The 15,603-nt window shown below is 35.3% G+C and overlaps 1 protein-coding gene across 1 annotated transcript in view; it reads right to left on the bottom strand.

Moving 5' to 3' along the window:
* Positions 1 to 14,514, bottom strand: part of LOC306877466 (anosmin-1-like) — a gene marked incomplete at its 5' end in the record, with an annotated part of 55,986 nt that extends 41,472 nt beyond the window's left edge. Inside the window, 2 exons of the mRNA XM_079429232.1 lie at positions 7,146 to 7,193; positions 14,236 to 14,514. Coding sequence (XP_079285358.1) covers positions 7,146 to 7,193; positions 14,236 to 14,514 — 327 coding nt within the window. The remainder of the gene's footprint in view (positions 1 to 7,145; positions 7,194 to 14,235) is intronic.
* Between the last annotated feature and the right edge of the window lie 1,089 nt (positions 14,515 to 15,603).

The raw sequence follows: 15,603 nt of genomic DNA, 5'->3' as shown, positions 1-15,603 counted from the left end.
CACACACACACAAACACATAAACACAAGCATGCACACACACACACACACACAAGCATATATATTGACACACACACACATAAACACACGCATGCACACACACACACAAATATATATACTGACACACACACACAAATATATACTGACACACACACGCATGCACACACACAAACACACACATATACTGACACACACACACACACGCATGAGCATGCACTCACACACACACACACACATATACTGACACACAAACACAAATATATACTGACACACACACACGCATACGCGCACACACACACACATAAACACACGCATACACACACACACAAGCATACACACACACACACACACACACACAAATATATACTGACACACAGACACACACACACACACACTTACACAACCACACACACACACACACACACACACACACACACAACACACACACACATATATATACTGACACACACACACACACACACACACATACATACACACACACTTTCTGCATTTTTACATTCTCAAAAATGATTTATAAGTTTGTTTCCCCATGGAAACCTCATATTTAGGTCCCCACACGAGTCCCCATGAGTTGGTGTGTATTCAGATTTAATTCCCCACCGGGATAGAAAAACATGTACACACACACACACACACACACAGTGGGACACTGATATCAGGAAGCTAATAAAGCCACTCATTTGGTCGTTTATGTAAACTGGGGCAGCAGGATGAATATTTGTGTGATTTACAGAAAAAAATGGGCGATATATTCACAAAGACTTCACTGGTGATGTAAGATTAAACAACATAATTGTGAATATTATAGTGCTGTCAACTGATTCAAATTAATTAATCACACATTTTCTCATCAATCTAGGGTTACTATCATTTAATAAAACATTTTTTATTTTTATATTTTCCATTTTCATGTTCATTTTCAGTCATTTAGTTGTGTTTTTGTCACTTTTAGAAGGTTTTTTCCATTGCAGGTTTATTTTTTATATTTAATTTTATTTCAGTTTTTATTTTAATGATTTTAATTTTAAGTTTTCGTTTTAGTTAACTATAATAACCCTAAAACCACAAACTAAAAGCACACAAAAAATCCAATATATATATAAAAAAATAAGTTTTCAAAGCAACATTTCTCAATTTCATTTAGTTTGAAATATAGTTGAAATCCTAAAATAACTAAAACTAAAAACTAAAACTATAAAGATTTAAAAAAGGCAAAAACACAACAAAATTACTAAAAATTAAAATTATTACTTTAAAATTAAAATTAAAACAATGAATATCATTAGGATTCATTATGTCATTAAGTGAATGATGAGCAACATGACCTTTATATATAATCTCATTGTTAATGTCTCTATAATGTAAAAGTGAACATTCTAGTGTAGAAAACGAGTGTTTGTTTCCTCTGAAGGCTGATGACCTTCAATGCTGACGTTGTGAACTCTTCTGCTTTACATCTTCACCGAAACCTCACAGTAAACCAACAGCTTGTGCTTCTGCTGGTGAGAATCACTTTACGAGACAGAGAACATGTGAACGGCCAGGTTTAATGTTGCTAGAAGCACCACAAGTACACTTATTATTCAAATAGGGACAGAAATCATAATTAAATGAAAATTAACCTGGTTCTGGTTAATTAATGATTCTGTAAACTACTCCTTTAAGCTTCACTTCCAATAATTGGTCATAAAGCTTCCAAATCCAGCATTAAGATGTTTTTAACTAAAATAAGAGTCCATGATCCATAATAATGCTTCCTTCAGTGAAACAGTGTTCTGGTCTGAATCAGGAGAGAAATCTGCTCAGATCAAGCAGCGTTTACAAGACAAAACAGCTCTAAACATATATGGGATTTGATTTTGATGTGAGGAGATGCACTTTTTCACCGGATGAAGCGTTATTATGGATTATGGACTCATATTTTTGCCGGAAGCAACAGTATGAATTTGACGGCACCCATTCACTGCACAGCATCCATTGCTGAGACACTGATGCAATGCTACATTTCTCCAAATCTGATGAAGAAACGAACTCATCCTAATCTTGGATGGACTGAGGGTGAGGAAATGTGTTGCAAACATTCATTTTTGCATGAACTAGCCCAGCAAAAACAACCAGACCAGCCGAATTATAAACTGTTGCAAGTCTATTTCTGAGAGCGACTCTTATTTGCAAAGCCTTGGGGTCTTTTGAAAGCCTGACCCTTGCGAGCAACTCCAACTGTTTTCAGCTCCTTGTTTTTTCCCCTTGAACAAGCACCCAGAAGTTGTCAAACTCTCCGAGCTTTCTCTCACTCCAGAAGAAGTGCTCACACGAAAGATAAAGAAAGGAGACAAAAGGCAGAGGCGGCAGTGAATGGAGGGTGATGGTGGTGCTGTGGCATGCCAATGAAGCTCTAATACTCACAAATGCCCTCTCCCTTCGCTCCGGGAACAGGGCAGCGGGGTTAATTATCATAACAACGGGGCGCTGGACATTTCGCAGGAGACGCCAAGACTGTCCTTCTCCAAAGCGCTGACGGATCTGAGAGGTCACTTTATCTTTGTTTAAATAATTAACCCAACTTTGCTTCACTTTTGTTGGAAGAGCGACACCACGATGAGCCTTTCTAGTGGACAGAAACCTCGACGGGTGGCTGTCGGAGACTTCACCGTCTTTGCTTTTGTTTGGCGTCTACGGTGGCTCAGGCTAAACAAAGCTTTTCACAAACATAAAACACAATATAGCTTAATACAATACAATATTACTTGGGACAATATAGCAGGATACCCCATATAAGCGGCCCAGCGTGGCTCTGGCTTTGTGTTGTGAGGACTTTACAAACAGATCACTTCATTAAGAGGTGTGTGAGCACACAAACTCCACAAACCTACAGCAACAAACCACGTCATTAACATCTCTGAGAGGAAAAGCCTCGCCACATACTGAGGGAATGCTGGGTTAACCGTTCAAGAATTAGCAGCTTTCACAACATGGCCAATGCACAAAGTGGCCAAACAACTTTTTTTACTGATTTTTTTTACTGATTATGATGTTATTTTATTTATGTTTCTAGTTGTATTCCTTCTCTCTCCCTTTTTCTATTTATATATTTATTTATTTTGTCTTATTATGCAGTAATTCTGTTTGATACTGAGCTTAATATTCTGAGCTGTAATATTAATGGTTTAAATGGCTCTCACAAATGTACAGGTTTTCTGGATTTTTTGTGAAGAAGAAAGATTGATATAGTGTTAGTTCAAGAATCCCATTTGAAAGAGGAGGATATACACCGGTGTAATAATAAGAAGTGGTATCTCACTCATCTTCGGATACTAAAACCAACCTAATATTGGACTTTAAATATTCTATTTTAGACAAAGGTTGTGATACAGATGGATGATACACATATAAAAACACTAGTGGAGAATAGGAATATTGTATTTCTTTCGGTTTATACCCCTTGTACTCCTGACCCTACTTTTTTTTTTTTTTTTGTCAACCTATCTTTTGAAATTGTATTGGATGCAGATATGAATTCTGTAATGCCGCATATCCTAGATAGATCTGGACCAAAGGAATCACACTCTTAAGGTTTTTTGTTTTTTCTGAATATGAATCTGTCATCTTCTCCTAAGGGTAATCTCTGTTCGCAAGGATCTTTAGGCATGTTTTCGCATTGTTTTTTGGGGGGGAGTACCCTTCTCTCTCATCTTTTTGCTCTCAGCTCTCACTGGACCTGTTATATTTGTTGGGTACTGAGATATGTTTGACTCCGCGCCATTTTTTCATGAATGACTTTTGGGACTTCACCTTGTCCGTCCAACAAAGATGTTTACTGTTAGCTGCTCTCACAGCAGCTGGTCAACCGTTGGAGTCCTCCTCACACAATGGACGGACGAACCTGGACTGTGTGTTTGTTGGACATTGTCTCGATGGAACCCTCTACTTCTCGTGTGCATGGATCTAGTGTGGAAACTATAAGTTTGTGTCATTCAGCGTTTGATGTTGTTTCATCTTTTCTGGAATCCATGTGAAAATTATTTTACTGAGGGTTGGGGTGGGTTTTGCACAGTTGTTTTTTGTTTGTTACTGCTGTTTCAGGAAGAAAATTTAATAAAAAGTTTTTAACAAAAAAAAAAAAATTTTCACTTTATGTGAATTCCTTTGAATTTCAATTCAGTTCTTACATCCCCAAAACTGGAACTGCACTTCTGCATCCCGTTCGCCACATCCATTCAAAATCTGGAATTTAAGACATTCTCAATTCAATTCCAAAGGGCAAGCATCCTCATTTCTTGCATTCATAAACATTATAATGGCACAGAACACGTTTTAAGAAGTCAACAATACATCTGAAGACATGAAACAGAGAAACATGATGCAACAGGCAAAGACATCCATCTGATGCATGTGTACACATAAAATTAGCACCGACTGAACTCGTTCCACGGCCGCTGTCCCACCCAGAGAACGACAACATACTAATTACCATTACAAAAAACATGATTCTGAAGCAGACCTGACAGATCACTAGCAACAGAAACACACCGAGTCCAAGCATGGCATGATCTCCTCACGGGCGTCAAGAGTTTTCAGACTCTCAGAGATGAAGAGGGCCAGTTGTAATGGGAACGCCCAACACTGAGACACGCAAACAGCCAAATCCTTCTTTAACACAGCAGCTCTTGATGAATGACTGGGGACAGCGCCGTTGCCAGGATCCAATACTGGCCAAGTCCATGGAAAGGAAAAGAGCAGGTCTTTTGTTGCATTCGAGCACACAAACAAAGCCGCTTTGCTTTTAAAGCACAGTGTATCTCCTCTTTGAAGCCCTCTGACATCCTCATTAACTCGGGGAAAAAACTTGTGAAGCAAAATTAATTTTTGTTTTGCCTTGTTAATGTTGTTCTTCTTGGCTGAACTTCACTCGCCTTATTCTAAACACCAGCGTGACGCGTTTTCACTACAATGACATAGAAAACTTCAAACACATGGCAACTGGTGAGAAATTGGCTAATAATAAAATAACTGTTGAAATTCAGCAAAAAATTTAAAATGCACGAAACTCAAAATGAACTTCGATCGACTTCGCTGTTGTTAAAATATCAATGCAACAAAAATATTGTCAAATTATCAAGCAATTAAAGTAAATAAATCATCACCATTTTTCTTGCATTTCAGTAATGAGACACTTTTTTAAACTTGTAAACTTTACAAATATTTTTACAAAATATGACTTTTCACTTGCATTGCAGTTATAAGATGTATAAATACGTTAATTTACTTTTTAAAACATGTAAACTTGACACATTTTTAAATAAAATACCACTATTTTCTTGCATTGAAACAATGAAATCTATAAATACTTTACTTTATAAAACTTGTAAACTTTACAAATATTTAATTAATCACTTTTTCATGAATTCCAGTAATGAGATGTATAAATACATTGCCTTATTTTTTTAAACATAAATTGTTAAATAAAACACTCCAATTGTATTGCATTGAAGTAATGATTTATAAATAGTTTTTAAAACATTACTAATATTAAAATAAAAATTGCTATTTTTTCTTGCATTGCAGTAATGATATCTTCTTAAAACTAGTAATCTTTACGAATATTTAAATAAAACACCACTATTTTTCTTGCATTGAAATAATCAGATGTATAAATACTTAGATATAAATACCTGTAAATACTTAAACTAATATTTATATTAATGAAATACCTCTGTCATACCTTATTTAAAAATTATGCGAACATGTAAAATGCACAAGAGATGCAAAATGAACTTTGATATAGTTTGCTGTAGCTAAACTATCAATGCAACACACAAATATTACCAAACTCGGATTCGTAACAAGCCTTAAAACAGCCTTAAAGTGAAAAACTGAGCCTTTTCTTCCTCTCTTTTCAACTGTTGCTCATCGTCTGCTCTGGCTTCATCATTTCATACCTTTAAAATGAATGTGTCTGTCAGCGTCTCAGTAAAACCACTGTTGTGTGAACGAGCGTCATGCATCAGCTCATCCTGTGAGTGTGTAATGATTCAACACAGGACATGTCTATACCGTCAGACCCCGACAGAGACTCAGTATTACTGTTACCATAGTAAACTGGAGAGTATGCATCACATTTACACACCATACTGCTGCTACTGCATACATGAAATATTAACATGTTGAGTGAAGCACTGAATTTAACAAAACATGTCCAGGTTTTGTTTCACATCAAAATCAAAATGTTTTTTAGTGAACATAATTTACACACAAATCTGAAATAAAGACAGTACAACAAATACAACCATGATGCATAAATACTTTAACCTTACTTTTTAAAAATTGTAAACTTTATGAAGATTTAAACAAAATATCACTTTTTTTTTTGCATTGTTGCAATGTGATGTACAAATACTTCAACCTAAATTTGTAAAAACGAGTAAAGTTTACGAACATTTAATTGAAATAGCACTTTTTTCAATTGCAGTAAAGAGATGTTAGGTTAAAATATCTCTCTACTGCAACGCAAGAAAAACAGCAATATTTTCTTTAAATATTTGTAAAGTTTGCAAAGTAAGGTTGAAGCATTCATACTTTTTTAAACTTGTAAATTTTACTAATATAAAAATTTTGTCTTGCATTGTAGTAATATAATATATACTTTACCAAATACAATACTTTATCACTTTTATACATTTGTAAACTTTATGAATATTTAAATAACCTATGGCAATTTTTATTGCATTACAGTAATGAGATGTATAAATCCTTATACTTTTGTATAACTTGCAAACTTTAAAGTATTTAAAATAATTAGTATTTCTCTTACATTGCAGTAATGAAACACATAAATACTGCATCTTTTTTATTATAATTATTATATTTTATTATATTTAAATAAAATATATTCTCACATTGCAGTAATGAGATGCATAAATACTTTAACCTTACTTTTTAAAAATCCTTAAGTTGGACTCGTTTCTTATTATATTGATATAAGACATGTTTCGTGTCTCTTGTATCTCGTATCTCTCATATTACTCCCATTCTGTTCTCGCTTTCTTTCATCATCCCTTTCTTCTGGTGATTTAGGGTGAACTATGACCCGTGTTTTTGACGGTTTTCATGAGTTTCACAGTTTTACCTTTGAGCACTGCTTGTGATTCTGACACCAAACCAATGATCCATTGCTCTGAAAAGAGAGAAAAGACGTCATGAAACACTGGAGATCACATCAGATATGAAACATTCACTCAAACAGGTAAAAAAGGGAGCAAGCCGAAGAGAGAGTTTCAGTGAATCGATTCAAAGATTCGTTTGTATCATCATTACAAAAAATGGTGCTCGACTAAAAATGTTTAATTAAACTCTTTGTTTCAGTGAATCAATTAAAAACACTGATTCAAAGAATAATTTGCACAATCACTCTAAATAAATGACACCCATCTAAAAATCTTCCATTAAACTGTTTGTTTCAGTGAATCGATTCAAAACCCAGATTCAAAGATTCGTTTACTCAGAAAACGCACTAAAAATGTTCCATTAACTACAGTTTGAAATGAATCGTGGCTTTGTTCCTTTTTCCACAACAGGCAAACTTCACGGGTCTGTAAACTAAAAGTCTGCTTAAGTTCAATGTCAAGTTCAAAGGAATCTGGAACAATGTAATCCAGTGGAAATTCCCCGTGAAACCTTGGAAAAGAACTTATCATTAAAGGACTTAATTTACCATCCAGTCCCGCAGGGTGTTGTGCTCTCGATGTCAAGGATAACGGTCAGCGGCTTCAAAGCGAGGAAGAGCCTCGAATGCAGAACATGTGCATTGTTGAAGACGTTTGTGATGCTTTAATGGAACGATACCGTGTGTCTTCAATCAGAGACATTAAACCAGTTTCAGCTGCTCTACAGGATCACACATGATAATTGATCATCTTTATATGACTGTAAATCAAACATTATTAGCTGCACCTCATATGAACCAAAAACAAATCATTTTACAAAACATAATGAGCTGCCTAGTGCCTAGCAATTAATCGAAATAAACCTGAAACTGTGATAAGGTTGTGATTTAATGAAGTAAATATGTGCACTTTGTGTTTTGGAGTGAACTCAACATGCGGCAAACATCTTCCTATTCTTATAATGAGAAGCATTTATCAACCAGAGAGCAGCTTTCAAGGGATTTCTGTCAAAATAAACGTTTGATGGTTTACCACTTGAAAATTAATAAAGATAAATATTATAATAAATATTAGTATTGCAATTGTAATGTAAAATAAATTTATTATTATCATTATTTCTTAAATTCTCAATATTGCAGTAGTAATATTTCTTATTTTGTTTTTATTTTATAATTTTTATATTTGAATATAGAAGTAGTAATAGTAATAATAATAATAATAATTATTATTATTATTAATATATAGCCATATTAATCACAAAATGTTGGTGAAATTGTGCAGCCTTACAAACAAACACTGCAAACCTGTATTTTATTTTATGTATAGTGTATGTATTTTTTTAATTTAATGTTTTTTACTTTTATTAAATCGCAATCCCAATTAGATTTTTTCCCCAATTTGTGCAGCTCTACTAGGTTCTTCTAAGGCAATGAATTAAGTGCACAGACAAACGTTTAGCTGAAGGGATTTAGCTATGAATTAACTGCAACTAAACGAAACATACTGATTGATGAAGGCATAACCAAATATTATATAAAAATAATCAACAAGCATTGTGTAGAACTGTTGAGATTTATTAAGGCATCTGAGATCATGCTGTATTAGAGTCACTACACTATAACATGAGCTTCAGTGTCTTAAACTGCAGCACCATCCCTGTGTGGACCCTGACACCTCTCCAGACCCATCAGAGGATTCGGAGGCGTGACAGACAGCAGTCCTCGGGATGTTGACCCAGCTGTCGCTGACCTCGCGCTGATAATTATAGGTCAGCATTGTGACCCGGCTCAGGGGAGAGTCAAGGGTATTCCTGGAGCGTTTAAGCCTTGGGTTTTAAAGCTCACAGATTTACAATCAGTCACTGAGGGATTCGTGTGTCAGATCAACTCTAATCCATCGAGGAACTAAACACAACATCGTCCTGAGAGATAAACTGTACATCTACATGTGTGTGTTTAGCAGACGCTCTTATCCGAAGAGACTAACAATAGAGGAATAGAAACGATTCGTCACAGAGCCGGTTTAAGGTGGTAGAGGAACATCTGAGGATGGATGAGAGACACTGAGATTCTGCACTGAATTTAAATTAATTACATTTATCCAGATGCACATGTAAAGAACAGGAAAAGTTTGGAAAGCTTAAAGGAATATAGGCCTTACAGATGGATAGATAGATGGAACAATAGATGGATGCATAGACAGAAAAATGGATGGACGGATGATAAATGGATGGATGGGTGGATGATAGTTAAATAGTTGGATGCTGGAAGGACACAAAGTGAAAGATGAGGTCTTCACCTCGATGGACAAGCGCTGCGGTCGGCACGTGTCACATGTTAAGTGCTCTAGTTAGTGTGTGTTACAGCCAGCAGCAGGTGCGTTGAGCTCTTCTCGCTCACATTGTTCTGTGTTGAGCTGTTCTTCTGGCTTTTATTGACATTGTTGAGATGCTTTAATCAGAGCGCTGCTTTAGGCGAGTGTTTAACACGACACAGCTCACAGCCTTCTCTGCTTAAATCCATTCCATACGCCTCTCATTTCATTCAACAGACGTCTGTGAGGAAAACAAGCAAGTGGCATCCATACCTTTACAGTCTAATGCTGTTGTCCTAAAGCAGGGCTTTTCAATCTTTTAGACCCATTTATTCTGTGAAGATTAAAAAATATAATTAAATAAAAACAATATTTTGTTTCTTTTAAGTTATTTGTTTTTTCTACTCATTATAGCACTGTACTATTAGATGTATTATTTAACTACAAATTTATTTACACATTTTTTATTATATTTTACTCTGATATTTAATCCTAAAGTAGTTTTTTTTTTTTTTTATCTTTTAGACCCAATTTATTCTGGGAAATATTATTATTATAATATATCTAAATTTTTCCCCTAAATTTTAGCTTGTTATAAGTTAATTAAATTGTTCCTACTCATTATAGTACTACTGTTAAATGTATTATTTATTTATTTGTTTGTTTAAATATATACATGTATATTTTTATTTATTTCAATATATTTTTTATATCCTATTTTAGATATTTATTTTTTAATTTGACACTTTTTCTCAACAAATTTCCACTGAAATGTGCTAAAGTGCAGAATGCTTTTGCTATATGAAGAAAAAACTAGATCAGTTTTACGTCCAATTAAGTTCCAAATAAAATTCACTGGATTATGTAAAGATAGACATTACCACACAATATTATTCAATATTTAAATCATTTTACTGGTTGAAGTTCAGGAAAAATAACTATAATATATTATAAAATATATCCAAACAATCTTTTTTCCATATTCAAAATGCTTTAAAATATATAGTCATACAACACAATATTAAGAGCATCCGTATCGTTAAAATTGCAAAAGAAAAGCAAACCACTAGAGATGAGACATTTTTGTCAGGATTGGGCAACATGCTGGTAAATCAGCAAACTGACGTTCTTATCAGCGCTTCATAAGACGCAAAACATCTACAGATGCCACATTCCGGAGATAAACGAGTGGAAATAATGCACTCTTGGGTTGTTTAAAGAGCCATTATTACTTAGATAAGTTGAGCCGTAACACACCCCACACTCACACCGGCCAAAGAGCAGAAGATTTCACCAACACGATTATATTCTCTGCTAATCGACCGCTGAATCTGAGAGGTTCGTGTGAATCGGCACAAGTCTCCATTCACGTCTCTGCTAATGAAACCCGCACACATACGAGCTGCTGCTGCTGTGGTTTGATTCTCTTTCCAAGTTGTTTCATATCAAAGGCCCTTGACAAGCGACACAGCACGACTTCTTTCCAATGTTTGTCTTTCCTTTGGATCAGAACACGCATCCCTCGAGCCGAACGGAGGGAACTAATGGCTTAATTTAAAATGCAACAATTTTTACGACGTCAGGCGCGCTCGCAGGACTCTCTGACACACCTTTGGCTTCATACGTCTACACATAAATAATTCCACACGCAGCAGATGCTTTCCCGAACAGAGCCGGCCTTTCAGCTCGCAGACGCTGGATTTACAGCCGGGTGTTTCCCTCTGTTCCTTACCCAATCACCGATACATAAATACTCTCCAATAGGACAATAAAAACTCCAGAAAGCTTCATTTCACTGTTTTGATGACCTGCACTGACACTCTGTTATTTGGGACATAAACTCTCTAAGTTTCAAAAAGCGGCTTGAATAAATAAAAGAGACCAAGTATTCTTTATTAATCTAACAAACTAATTCATTACAAATTATTTGAGCGGCATGAAAACAAACCTGACGATCATGTTCTCCAGCATGAGTCGTTTTGTTCTTAAGAGCTTCTTGTTTCTCTAAATGGCCAGATATCACTCATTAGTCGCCTAAAAATAATACGTCAGAACATTACTTTGTTATATATTCCCCAGTTCAAATAAAAATTATTCTGTATTTTCAGTATAGATAGAAAGATAGAACAATAGAGTGAGTGACAAATGGATAGATGGATGAATAGAACGTTAGATGGATAGAACAATACATGATAGAAAGACAGATGGACAGACGGACGGATGAAGGATATACAGAACAACAGATGGATGGATGATAGAATGATAAATGGACGATAGAACAATAGATGGATGGATGGAGAGAGAGATGGATAGATAGATAGATAGATAGATAGATAGATAGATAGATAGATAGATAGATAGATAGATAGATAGATAGATAGATAGATAGATAGATAGATCACCTAAAAATAATACGCCAGAACTTTTCTTTCTTTTACATTTTTCGAATTCCTAAAAAAAGCATTTATTCCCAGATTTTGTGAAATGTTCCTGTGTTTTCAGACTCTCAGGTTCCTGCTGTAGGTTCAGATCACTCACTCATCAGTTCTGCTCTGAGTGACCGCTGAGGAGCCGAGGGCAGCAGCTCGGCGTGTGACGCTGGCATTTGGTCAGCAGGACAGTTCAGAGGGGGGCTGCATGTTTTTGCAGCTGACCAGACCTCCCATTTTCACATGAAAGACCTGTGAGCACACACACACACACACACACACACACACGGCCTCCGGACACTCTTTATGGAGCACCAACAACAATCGCTTTCTATTCCTGGAGCTTCCCAGCCAGTTCAACCAGCCCTTTATCAAGCTCAGCCTGTCACAGCACTTCCTGCGCAGACAAAAGACTTCGCCAGCTTTCTCCAAACGTCCCTTCTGATGTTAAGAAAGATGTTCCCCTCAAATCAGTAACGGCTGTAGCTCCGCTTCAACCCTGCCAAATGGCAACATCATAAACCGTCACGACTGCATTTCTCCTCGCATGCATCTCAGCTTGTTTGGGTTGCATGGCAAGTTTCACGCTTTAGATGCATGCATTAACCTTGAACGCACTCGTGTGCATTCGGATGCAAGCAATGAGGAAACATTAGAAGGAGAAGAGCCTTTCGCTGAGCTCTGAGGAAACTAATACGGTGTAGACGCAGGACTTCTGACAAAACAAGAGCATAAGAGCAACATAAACCCCTCACTTTCTAAAAAGGAATCAAGTGTTTTACTGCATGCTCTCATACACTAGAGATTAAGGATCAGCCGAAATGCAATAAAGTCCCAAAATAAAGCCTTTTAAACAAACATTAAACAGTCTATGGGTACAACCAACAAGCAGAAATGCAGTAGTAGACTATGTTATGAGATAAGTTGAAGACACTAACAAATAAATGACTTTGTGCAATAATTTATAGACTTGATCAAACGTATGCATCATGTACAGCCCAAACATATATATATTTTTTTTTTGCATTTTCATGACAATCAAGCACTTTCTACAACAACAACAACAACAAAAATTTAAATTACATTAATAAGAATATGGGATGGAAATGTGTTTAAATGTCTTTTAAGGGAAAAAAAAACAGTATTTTAATTTTTTTGACAGTTAAGCACTTTATCCTGCCCAGGTCTCATTATTGCAAAAATAAATAAATAAATAACAGTTATAAATAAAACTAAAATTATGTATAATATATATATATATAAATAATTTTGGATGGGAAATGTGTTTAAATAACAAGTATTAAATATGTTATATTTTCTTCATGAGGATAAAAGATTAATCAATGTTTCGCACCGCAGGAATGTAATCGACTCTTTCTCCTCTGATTATAACCATTAGATGTTGTTTCAGTTGTAAAGCACTAGAACAACTAGAACCCAGAATCACTAACACATCAATCGAGTATACAGTGTGTCTGATGCGGATATGAATCACTTCTTTAAACCAGATGAACCAGAACAGAACAGATGGAAGTTCAGAGCTGAAACCCCATTTCAACACCTCATCAATAAAGCTCAGTATCAGCAGCTACCCGCATCACCACCAAAAACATGAAACCTAAATAATTAGAATAATAATTAAACGGACGAAATAATTAATAATTAGTGATGGACTGAAAGCTGATATTCCATGTGCCTGTTCAAAAATGAACTCTTTCTGTAATATTTAAGTAAATATGGTGTAAAATAAGTGTTACTTTCATATTCTGTCATTAAATAGTTTCACTAGTAATATTTCCAGGCCACTGTAATAATCATCATCTATGTGCCAGGATCAAAATCTACTGACGTTTTTGCCAACAGAAAGTGTTTCAAATATTAAAATGAATTTAAATAGTGTAAAATAACAATAGGCTAATGTTGTTACTATAATATAAAATAAGCGATTAATTTGAATTCATAAATTGTGCCATACACTCTGAAAAGTAAAGTTATTGGCATCAATGGTTCCACAAAGAAGCTTCACATCAAGGTTCTTTAGAAAAAGATTATTAAACAATGTTCTTTTAAGAACTGATCACTGAAAGGTTCTTCTATTGCATCACTGTGAAAGCTTTATTTTTATAATATACATATATCAGTCATTCAAAAGCACTTATTGACCATTCTAGCAATAATCCTAATAATAGCCTATTAATAACAAAACACATGGCCCTAAATGTCAAGATTGCGTTTCAAAGTCAGAGTTGTAGGATGCTGCATTGAAAGTGATGTTGATGGGAGTCTGGGATCATGTCATATTCTGACATACCTGGAGATGTTTGGAAGCGGCAGAAATGCGCGTGATGTGCAGGCTGAGGCATCGCGACGCGCACCTCGCGCGATAAACGCTCGCGATGAAGAAGTCGTCTCCGGGTTTCCTCGCGTCAGCGCCCGCGGCGCTCCACAGCAGCCCTGTAATCCACATGAACGCGAGCATCGCGGAGCTGGTCGTCTGCAGCTGCAGAGAGAGTGAGTGTGACTGAAGGAAGACCGAAGGAAGACTGAAGAAAGTTTCGCGCTGCGGAGGGGCGGAGTCAACGCGCGTCATTGCACGAGCTCTGCGCCTAGCCCCGCCCCTCCAGACGCAGGTAGAGAAACTTCTGCTCTTTCATGCAGTGGTCAGTTTTGTGGCATTTTGTTTCCATAACATGTCTTCTTTAAGACTAGAAGAGGAAAATAAGTAAAATACACATTTAATTGTTTATTTCATTGCACTTTATCTATTTGCCACATTTATAAACACTGCGAGTTTATTCCCCAGCAGCTCTTGCACACACCAAACTATACAGTTTTATTCCTATCTATGCTCTATGTATATATATACATATGACTCTGGAGCACAAAAGCAGTCATGAGTAACACAGGTATATTTGTAGCAATAGACAACAATACATTGTATGGATCAAAATTATACATTTCTCTTTTATGCCAAAAATCATTAGGATATTAAGATCATGTTCCATGAAGATATTTTGTAAATTTCCTACTGTAAATATATCAAAACTTCATTTCTGATTAGTAATATGCATTGCTAAGAACTTCATTTGAACAACTTTAAAGGAGATTTTCTCAATATTTAGATTTTTTTGCTCCCTCAGATTCCAGATTTTCAAATAGTTGTATCTCAGACAAATATTGTCCTATCATAACAAACCATACATCAATGGAAAGATTATTTATGCATCTCAATTTTAAAGAAAAATCACCCTTATGATTGATTTTGTGGTCCAGGGTCATATATATGAAAATGTGATATTTTATGATTTATGGAGTGATAAAAAAAGAGAAATCCAAAATCCCTCTCAGGAAAAAAAAACTTCAATTAATATTTCAACAAAATCAAACAAGAATCATGAGAATTATGAGCCTGGCTTTATCCAATGATCAGATTTATGTTCTGGAAATGTATGCAAATTAGTACATATTTAATTAGATGTTGCCTCATTTGCATATTTCACCATAACATTTTAGAAAACTATACTGTTTTTTATTTGTTGTTTTTTTATTAATTAATGTCACACTGGGAAAAAAGATTCATTGAATTTACTAATTTTTTAAGGTAAGTGGTTGTAATCAATTTATTTTAGCTACATTTAAATAAACTAATTTAGCTGACTAACTTTCAACAAAATATGTT

This window comes from Barbus barbus (assembly GCF_936440315.1).
Source record: "Barbus barbus genome assembly, chromosome: 11".
Taxonomy (NCBI): Eukaryota; Metazoa; Chordata; class Actinopteri; order Cypriniformes; family Cyprinidae; genus Barbus; species Barbus barbus.
The sequence above is the reverse complement of the archived record's forward strand: the minus strand, read 5'-3'. Positions and strand labels throughout refer to the sequence as shown.